Source organism: Neolamprologus multifasciatus, chromosome 14 (genome assembly GCF_963576455.1).
Source record: "Neolamprologus multifasciatus chromosome 14, fNeoMul1.2, whole genome shotgun sequence".
Taxonomy (NCBI): domain Eukaryota; kingdom Metazoa; phylum Chordata; class Actinopteri; order Cichliformes; family Cichlidae; genus Neolamprologus; species Neolamprologus multifasciatus.
In genome coordinates, this window is record NC_140452.1 from 23,323,328 (window position 1) to 23,333,910 (window position 10,583).

Sequence of the window (10,583 nt, forward strand, 5' to 3'; positions counted from 1 at the left end):
AGCCTTCAGTTAATCCAAAATGCTGCAGCAAGAGTACTGACAGGGACTAGAAAGAGAGAGCATATTTCTCCTGTTTTGGCTTCCCTTCATTGGCTTCCTGTTAAATCCAGAATTGAATTCAAAATCCTGCTCCTCACATACAAGGTCTTAAATAATCAGGCCCCATCTTATCTTAATGACCTTGTAGTACCATATCACCCTATTAGAGCACTTCGCTCCCACTCTGCAGGCCTACTTGTTGTTCCTAGAGTATTTAAAAGTAGAATGGGAGGGAGAGCCTTCAGTTTTCAGGCCCCTCTTCTGTGGAACCAGCTTCCAGTTTGGATTCGGGAGACAGACACTATCTCTACTTTTAAGATTAGGCTTAAAACTTTCCTTTTTGCTAAAGCATATAGTTAGGGCTGGACCAGGTGACCCTGAATCCTCCCTTAGTTATGCTGCAATAGATGTAGGCTGCCGGGGGATTCCCATGATGCATTGAGTTTTTCCTTTCCAGTCACCTTTCTCACTCACTATGTGTTAATAGACCTCTCTGTGTTGAATCATATCTGTTATTAATCTCTGTCTCTCTTCCACAGCATGTCTTTTATCCTGTCTTCCTTCTCTCACCCCAACCGGTCGCAGCAGATGGCCGCCCCTCCCTGAGCCTGGTTCTGCCGGAGGTTTCTTCCTGTTAAAAGGGAGTTTTTCCTTCCCACTGTCGCCAAAGTGCTTGCTCATAGGGGGTCATATGATTGTTGGGCTTTTCTCTGTATCTATGAAGCGCCTTGAGGCGACATTTGTTGTGATTTGGCGCTATATAAATAAAATTGAATTGAATTGAATTGAATTGAATTTACAGTGTAGGGCCATAAAAGTCCCAGTAGCAATAATTTTTGACATTAATGTCGTGTCATAACAATAAAGTTGACCGAGAGTTTTTTTTAATGTCAGGTAAATCTATGAGCTGCCACTGACAGCCTGGGTTGCTGTGGAGAAGCCTGGGTTTGGTGCTATTTGGCCAGTAAGGTAGGGTTAGGAGAGGTGTGCTTGCATGTTGGTGCCATACTCTACATCGCCATTCTGGCAGCTGTAAATAAACCAGTCACCTTGTGTAGGAGCTGCCGCACCCAAACTATTTTGTTGACCACCTCAGGGAGGTTTCGGCCAATAAGAGGGCCAGACTTGTCACCAGGATTTCCATGGCAGCGAGTCTCAAAGTCAGTTTTCAGACCTGAGAAAACCAACAGAGAAGAGGGGGGGTCAGAAATCAGAAGTGACAATTTATTACCACCTAGTTTCCCAAAAGAGAGAAGACATATTAGACATATTTTTAACATATAACACTCAACTAATACCAGCATTCCTAGACACTTACCATACTGCTCTCAGGACATTCACTCTAACATCTATAGAATTTTATTGCCCTATTCAAACAAAATCATTTCTAAATTTCTTTCTCCCAGCCTTACACAATAAAATCAGCTGTTATGGACAATAACAATGTTAAAACAACATTAATTCAGCATTCACTGTCACATAAATATACAGCATGCATAAACAGGATTTATTCAAGGTGTTTGTATTATCCTCCAGTGTTTAGACAAATCACTGTAAAGTCAAAAACCGAGAAAAAAAATTATATATATGTGTGTGTGTGTGTGTGTGTGTGTGTGTGTGTGTGTGTGTGTGTGTGTACTATGTACCCTTGTTGTCGTCTAGTAATCTCGCCAGTAGGGTCTCTCTCTCTGACTGCAGTTCTTTGCTGATGGTGGGACGTCTTATAAGCTCCTTATGTTTCAGAAATACCTGTAATAGCTGGGAAATAAATACACACACAGGCAAATCCAGTAAGTTAACTCATCAGCGTACACCCACACAATATTTCACAATTTGAGCTGAAGTGTGATGTTTCACTACCTGTTGTGGATTGTCCTGTACATCAGCTATATAGCTCTTCAGTCTGCCAGCAACCTCCTGCACTGATGGAGCCATTAGACGCTCAAATTGAGCCACTGCTGCTCTCCAAAGAGGCTATAAAAACACAAAAAAATCAGAGTAAGCACTGATCGCAATTATTAATCCTCTGCACTTCATGATCACTAATGGTGACCATTCCTTCTCTATCTATCTATTCCTGTCTCTGTCATTTCCTTCATTGATCAGCTTCTCAAAGTACTCTTTTCATCTTCTTAACACACTCCTGTCACTTTTAAATACATTCACAGCTCTATCTTTAACCATCCTAACCTGCTGCACATCCTTTCAAGCCAATCTAAAGAAAGCCCCTTTTATCTTCCTTAGCACCCAGCCTTACATACAATTCACTATAAGCTTTTTCATTTACCTGTCTACTATTCTTCTTCTTCTTGACAATCCCAATTTTTCTAGGATCTCTACTGCCTGCGGAACCTGAGAAAAGCCCATCTCCCACCATCCATTCTCACCACCTTCTACAGAGAGAGAGCGTCCTGAGCAGCTGCATCACTGTCTAGTATGATAACTGCACCAAATTGGATCGCAATACCCTACAACAGATAGTGAGAACAGCTAAAAAGATCATTGGAGCCTCTCTTCCCTCCATCACAGACACTTATCGTAACCACTGCATCTGCAAAGCCACCGGCATTGTGGAGGACCCCACACAGAACATACACTTTTCACCCTGCTGCCTTTTGGCAACAGGTACCGTAGCATTCAGGCCCTCACTGCCAGACTGCGAAACAGTTTCTTCCCCCAGGTCGTCAGACTCCTGAACACTCAGTGACTGGACTGACACACACACACACACACGCACACACACCTTCATACACATCACTACCAATCACTTATCTGCAGAATCTCATACACACACACACGCACACCTTCATACACCAAGTGACTTTTTGCACAATACTGAATCTTTTGCACATTTCTATTGCACTGTTGTGTCTGCACTGTTTTGTGTCTATATCATCCTGTTCTGTTGGGTGTTGGACTGTCTTTGTTTTTGGGTTTTGCTTTGGTTTTTAAATTTATGCACATTGCACTTTATGTAATCCTTTGTTGATTGTCTGTTATATATGTAGCACTATGATCTTGGAGGAACGTTGTCTCGTTTCACTGTGTATTGTACCACTGCACATGGCTGGGATGACAATAAAGCCACTTGACTTGACTTTTGTTGGACAACCTCTTTCTTTGAATACTTTCCTGTGCTTCCTCATTCCACCACCTAGTGTCTTTATCTACCTTCACTGGTTCTGAACACACTAAATATCTTCCTGGAATTTGGTTTCTATCACCAGTTCAGCTGTACTTTCCCAGCCATCTGGTAGCACGTCTCTGCCACACAGAGCCTATTCAGTGGTAAATGTGGTTTAAACTGTGATTCTTCAGAAGTGATAAATACCAATGATTCACTTAAACTGTTACCACTCAGTCTACCGCAATCAACAACAGTTGCATACAGATGACAGAAACAAGATACACAGACACGTGAAGTTCTTTATATCTAACCTCTGTATAAGGGTTGTAATGCAGAGGGTTGAGCCCAGAGAATGGTTCGAAAACACGCTCTACAGTCAGAGCCTGTTGCTTCGCTCCTGGTAGCAAACACAGCAGCTTCTCATGAACCACACGTAGAGTCACAACCTGGAAAACATAAACAGAAAAGTGTACAGTGTGCACAACAGTGTCCAATATCCATTCACAAGAGTCAACAATATGACTTGTAACTTCTTAGTGTAGAGTAACAAACATCCATGTTCCATCCATGGAAAACAGGGCAGATAAAATATAGTTGTCAGAAAAAAAGAAGAGGAAAAAGGCATCTGTGTGTATGTGATAGTGGCTACATGTGTTTCAATTAATAAAACCTTTCTGAAATTAAAAACAAAAATAATCAAATACTCTATTTCATAACAGGTCTTCTTTATAAGAGACTGACAACTTATGAAATGACAAAACTTAGGCCTGACTGTATTTTAACAAGAGCTCCAAAACATTTTTTCTATTTATCTATTTATTTTAAGGGGCAATCTCTTTTACTGGCCTTATATTATACTTTTTTGTGTTCTGTTCTTCAGTAGAAAACATGCAAGGGAAAATTCCACTTTGAAAAATGTCACGTCTGAAAAAGTAGCAAGAAGGAAACTGATTATTAAAAGTGTGTCTGTAAGTTTCATTTAATCGCTGTATTCAAAGCAAACAACAAAGAGGTTGTGCAAGAACAAGCAAAACAAAACAAAAATTCTGCCTGTTCTAGTTAAAGTAAACAAGAAGTGTTCTGGAACAGAGCCACAGTTTACTTCATTCAATCTGTTTGCGAGGCATTGCAGGGTTTCCGGGGAGTGTTTGTTTCCCTTCCAGGGGTGGGGGGCATGTCTCTTCCACACCTGGGGAAAAAATAACAAAAATGATTTAACAGGTTTCCGGGACTGAACACAAATCATCTTCATCTGACTTTTAATTCACAAAATGAAGAAACAGTATCTGTCAAATTTTACACACTATTTCCAGCTTGAAGAAAATAGATTTCTTATACATACAGTACATTTGGAGAGTATTCACAGCGCTTCACTTGTTCCATATTTTGTCACGTGTCAGTTTTCACCTGAAGATTTCACAGACAACACCCCATAATGACAAAGTGAAAAAAGTTTCTGTGAAATTTTAGCTGATTTATTAAAAATGTGTAACGTGACAAAATGTAGAACAAGTGAAGCCCTGTGAATATTTTCCAAAGGCTCTGTTATTTTTTCTCATTTTCTGAAGCTTCCCATACCTGTCCAGTTAAATGCTCACAGGCTACAACCCACTGTTCACAGATGGCAAAACCCGTTCTCAGGTTCTCTCTCACTAAAACAAATGGTTCCTCAAAGATTTTAAGACCGCTCAGCTTCCTCTGGACAAATCTCCCCAGGGCCCCGCCTTGTACAGGTAGATATAAAGAAATGCAAAAAGAAGATTAAGAATACAGTTGCTACATGCATATGCATATTAAAAAAAAAACCCAACAATTTAAAAAAGATTTCACAGGCACATAACAGGTATATTTGGCAACATATTATCCAAAACCCAGAGGCCTCGATAGTACGTCACTGCAATCTAAAGCATGTAAGCATTTTATTTTTGGCATAAGGTACGTAATTGCAGTGCGTAGCAAGTACAAAAAAGGACATTTGTTTCAGTTCCCAAAATATGGCCAATTATTACTTTGTAATATAAGGAATAAGTAAGTACTGTCATTGGCAAATATTTTCTTTCATTTCCCTTTTTTGGTTTGTGTGTGTCTGAGAGTCCTACCGATGACATCCATGAGGCGGACCATGCGTGTCTCTGGGTAAGGGTCGTAATCAGTCTGCCTCCAAATGTCATCCAGAGCGTCCCTGCTCTGTTCCACCAGATCCATAACATCAGACATAGACAGGCTATCGAGACCATCGTATTCCTGGTGGCAACACAAAGAGACCAGTGATCATTTTTAGTTTCCTCCCGGTGTGTTAACAGCTATGTAATAGTAACAAATTACTGTTGAAAACAGCACTTATACAGTGCTAAGCTTTAAAGATTTTAAATGTCTAAATTTGTCATATTGTAAATAACATTGCTTTACCAGCTTATTTATAGAATTATTGCTTAGTACAGTAACAGAATACAGTTCTCATCTCATAGTTTAATTACCTTCCCCCCTTTGTACAAAAATTATATTTAGCATCATATAAATGTATTCATTTTTATTTGTATTCATTTTTTAAATGAGTAAGTCTTGACACATGCATTCATACCTTTTGTATTGGTTTGAAGTGCTCAGTGAAATGTTGAGCTCTTTCTCTCAAACTACTCTTCTCTGCAGACTCTGACAGATCTGCCCAGTACTGGAACTCATCGCTGGGAGTCAGGATGCCTGCAGAGTGTAAGAAATATGATGTACAATGTTTAAAAGTCATAACGTAATCAGTGATACACAAAATGATATACACATACTCGCAAGATGTTTTACCACTCATAATGTATATGATTACATCGCTCCAAAATCCAACAATTTAAAAAACTATCATAACCATTCATTAACACCCTTTCTGCTAAAATATACTCTACAAACAATATGTGCGCATACCCACGACATCTTCCTCTGTGCGACCCTTCTTGGCAGAAGGTTGTGTCCCAGACTGGCGAACTACTGAACCCAGACCCAGCTCCAGCTCACTCAGGAGGCCAGCCAGTTTAGGGTCAAATGCAGAACGCCAACGCTCATCCTTGAGAGAACAAAAGGAAAGTTAAAAAAAAAAACAAAGAAAAAAAACTTTCTTTCTTAGTCTAACTACAGGTAAAGAGTTTTTATGTAACATATCTGGAACCCCTCAATGCACAGGTACAGACTCACCTTTAGCAGTACAGGTGCGAAAACCTGTCTGACAGCCTGATAGAGGGTGTTAATGGGAGACTCCAGCATGGATGAAACCAGAAGGCTGTGATGAAGGTTATCTTCTGTGATCACTGTGGGACGCAGCTTGAAGAACACCAGCACATTCTCTCTAGTCTCCCCCACAGCTTCAATCTGTGTCAAAGGATGGAGTTGTTTTTTTTATTTATTTTTTTTATTAAAAAGGCACTAAACCGTCAAGTCAACACATGGAAGGTAACTGTACAGAATGTCAAATAACATTTTGTTATTCGCCCCTCCAATTAGCACCTCGGTGTCAGACAGAGACCACAGTTCAGAGCCAGAAAAAGGTGCCCACCCTAGGTTGCAAATTAGTTTCTGCCTCAAGTGGAGAAGTTCAAGTATATCGGATGTTGTTCACAAGTGAGGGGAGAGTGGAGCAGGACACTGACAGGCAGACTGGTGTGGTGTTGGCAGTGAGCAGACATTATACTGGTGGGCTGTAGTGAAGCGAGAGCTGAGCATGAAAGGAAAGTTGTTGCTTTACAGCTTTCCCTTTTATATAAGGACCAAAGTCTAATCAAACCATCTAGAGAGGGATGTCTAACATCTCTACTTCTGCTGCCTCTTTGATGAACACCCAGATAAGTTGGAGAAAGTGAATCATGTATAAAAAAAACCCAAATCAATTTCTTTGTTAAGTTGATATTTAGAGATATAAATAATAATTGCATTAGTATATTTATTGATAATTCGTTTTTAAATATTGATTAGATTGAAAAATGTTATAGATTTAAACACTGCATCAGTTCAAAAACTATCGGTGTGTAATGTGACCCTTAAGACAAATGGTTTTGCATTTTAATAACTTTTTTTTTTTAAAGAAAACTTACCTTATTTGATAAGCGAAGGTCATTGTCATGTCTGCTGACAGATAAGACAAATTCATTTCCATCATCTAAGAAGTTATTGAGCTCTGGGCTGTCAGTCAGTGATGATGATGGCTTTAATCCATAGAAGTTTCCAGTTGTGGTCAGAATAAACTTCTTGCGGACATCATCTGAACCATGTGGCATCTTTCTGCTGGAACTAAAATACTGGCAGTGAGAAAGCAAAGACATCCACATATAGGGATAAATAATTGTAAAGGAATACGTCTTTAAAGAGTAAACAAAATTTTATTGCTTACCAAGCAAAGATCTTGAGACTAAATAAAAAAATAACAATAATTAAAAGTAACCATAACGAGTGGCTTTGATATACATGGTTATTCAGGATAATCTCGCCTTTTTGCCGTTTTATCCAGCAAGAAATATGCCTTAATATCAAATACTATCAAACTAGAGCCTACCGTTGGTAAACCCCCAAAACCTTTTACATTCACTGGTTCAGTGTACAGCTAGAGGTTATTGGGTAGTATTTAGAGTCGCTGAACTGACCCAGTGCTGACATCCCTGCTAAATTAATAGCTGTTATCTCTGTGTTTGCGCTGAAACATCGTTAGCAAATCAAACCACTAGCTTTTTTCGTTTTGTTTAAAATCAGACTTGTGCCTGGAAAGCAGCAGTACCAGGTTGTGGCAAAGGAATGGCCACGGGCAGAGTAAACCATCAGCTAATAGCTAACACTAGCTTTGCCTGTGTACATTAAAGTGCAGTGCATCAGTTCGCTGGCTCACTTTCGGCGCACAGTCAAGCTACAGAATATCTGGTTTTATACCGTTATGTCTCCAAAAGAAACCAAACTCCGAAAGCTTCTGAATGCTTAATCCATGGTTTGAAGTTTTAGCAAAATTACCCCTCTCTGTCTGTAAGGGAGTTCGCCAATGCTAGTGTCGTTGCCAGGTAACAACGACGAGCTTTTGTATCACGTGACACAGCTATTCCTACGTAGTTTTTATGCGGCATTTAGGTATGCGGCCACATTAAATTAGATGTTTGTTTTGCTTTTGTTTACCACATAGAAATGTTAGAATGCAATAGTATTTATTGCCTTGTTACTTTAATAGTGGAGTAGTATATGCTTGCGATTCGGCTACTGTTTCAACGGCGACATTCCGGAAGCTACGCAAGCAGATTTAGATTTTCAAACTAAAAGACCAAGATACAGTTTGTAAAATACTCGTAGTCTTATCAATCCGTGCAGCGAACTGAGCGAAACCGCGACGGCAGCTTCAAAGACAACAAAGCAGTGTAGTCCAGGAGTTAGCTGGAGATTGCAAAGCTCTTGTTATAGCGGACGTCGTCACAGTAGAAAAAGTGTAGGTTTTATATTAGCATTAGGAAATGGTCAGGTGGCCTATTGTGAGCCAGTGTGAGTTGCAGAGGTAAGAAACCTTAAATAAGCATGCTTCTGTGTAAGAATAATGTTGCAAAGGATTCAAAACAATAATGACGCGTTTATTAATCTTATTTAGTAAAGAAAGTGGGACAAATTGTAGACGTTAGATGTATGCTGTCCCCCCCCCCCTCCCCTCCACGTTTGCTGTGTGCACTTTAATTTTCACACAATTTAATTTAAGAACAATGTAAGTAAGCTGTGTTAACTGAATCAGTATTGTTTTATCTAATGTGGCTAGCTTCTTCTTTAAGACAAAGGTTCCCTGCCAAACATAAATTACTCATCCTAGACTGACCATTTTCGGTCTTGGATAAGAAACTCATACTTGTAAACATGGCGAAAACCACTTCACTTCTGTAAGTAGTTTCGTTTCTTTCACTGACTCTGTGTTGATTTATTTGGCACACACTGTGCTCATATCGCGTTGCGCATTTACATCATGAATGAAGATATTGTTATTATTTTCTGTTATTATGAAAGTAAATATGTTACAAAATTGCAACTTATCTTTAATGCTGAGAAGCTAGTAACACTGAAACACTGACAATCGAATCTGCGGTCACACATTTTCTCAAATCACTGTCTAAAGCAATCTTTTCCGTTATACGAGTTCAAGTCAATTTTGTGTTCAGTCTTCAATCACTCGGTTACTAATACAGCACGTGCAGAGACCCTAAAGTGGGACTGATGAATCAGGGTGGCAAGAGAGGAACTGTGGTACTATATGAGGATGTCAAGAATGACAAAGAAATATGTGAGTGTGGTACAGGACATATATGAGGACAGAGAGATAGTGGTGAGTGCCACAATATAAGTGACACATTGGTTTAAAGTGGGGATGGGACTACATCAAGGGCAGCTCTGAGCCCCTTCTTGTTTGTAGTAATGATGGACAGGTTGACATACACTACCAGTCAAAAGTTTGGACACACCTTCTAATTTAATGTTTTTTCTTTATTTTCATGGCTATTTACATTATAGATTCTCACTAAAGGCATCAAAACTATGAATGAATGAATACTGAATTTTGTAGTAAACAAAAAAAGTGTGAAATAACTCAAAGCATGTTTTATATTTTAGATTCTTCATAACTGCCACCCTTTGCTTTGATTACAGCTTTGAGTACTGGCATTCTCTCGATGAGCTTCATAAGGTAGTCACCTGAAATGGTTTTCCAACAGTTTTGAGGGAGTTCCCAGAGATGCTGAGCACTTGTTAACCCTTTTGCTTTCACTCTGTGGTCCATCTCATCCCAAACCATCTCCATCAGGTTTAGGTCAGGTGACTGTGGAGGTCAGACTATCTGGCGCAGCACTCCATCACTCTCCTTCTTGGTCAAATAGCCCTTACACAGCCTGGTGTGTTTGGGGTTATTGTCCTGTTGAAAAATAAATAATGGTCCAACTAAACACAAAGCGGATGGGATGGCATGTTACTGCAGGATGCTGTGGTAGCCATGCTGGTTCAGTGTTCCTCAATTTTGAATAAATCTCCAACAGTGCTACCAGCAAAGCACCCCCACACCTGCTCCTCCATGCTTCATGGTGGGAACCATGCATATAGAGATCATCTGTTCATCTTTTCTGCGTTGCACAAAGACACGGTGGATGGAACCAAAGATCTCAAATTTGGACTCATTAGATCACTTCTGCACAACACAAATGATGGTCCCAAGCCCATTAAGAAGGCAAGAAATTCCACAAATGAACCCTGACAAGGCACACCTGTGAAGTGAAAACCATTTTAGATGACTACATCATGAAGCTCATTGAGAGAAGGGCAAGGGTTTGCAGTGCCATCAACAAAGCAAAGGGTGGTTACTGTCAAGAATCTAAAATATAAGACATTTTTAGATATATTCCATATATCTTGCTTCATATATTATCTTCATTATCTG

General features: G+C 39.7%; 1 protein-coding gene across 5 annotated transcripts in view; it reads right to left on the reverse strand.

Moving 5' to 3' along the window:
* dync2h1 (dynein cytoplasmic 2 heavy chain 1) overlaps window positions 1-8,264 on the reverse strand; it is a 119,678-nt gene extending 111,414 nt beyond the window's left edge. For 3 of the 5 annotated variants that reach the window (XM_085183855.1, XM_085183856.1, XM_085183852.1), the window contains exons 1-12: window positions 8,066-8,216; window positions 7,240-7,443; window positions 6,347-6,520; window positions 6,080-6,218; window positions 5,748-5,866; window positions 5,266-5,410; window positions 4,745-4,890; window positions 4,269-4,355; window positions 3,478-3,612; window positions 1,900-2,013; window positions 1,686-1,797; window positions 1,089-1,213 (exon numbers count right to left, since the gene is read on the reverse strand). In XM_085183855.1, coding sequence (XP_085039981.1) covers window positions 1,089-1,213; window positions 1,686-1,797; window positions 1,900-2,013; window positions 3,478-3,612; window positions 4,269-4,355; window positions 4,745-4,890; window positions 5,266-5,410; window positions 5,748-5,866; window positions 6,080-6,218; window positions 6,347-6,520; window positions 7,240-7,422 — 1,479 coding nt within the window. In that variant the 5' untranslated portion in view covers window positions 7,423-7,443; window positions 8,066-8,216. The other 2 variants (XM_085183854.1, XM_085183853.1) reach the window with 2 other exon arrangements.
* Window positions 8,265-10,583: the final 2,319 nt, after the last annotated feature.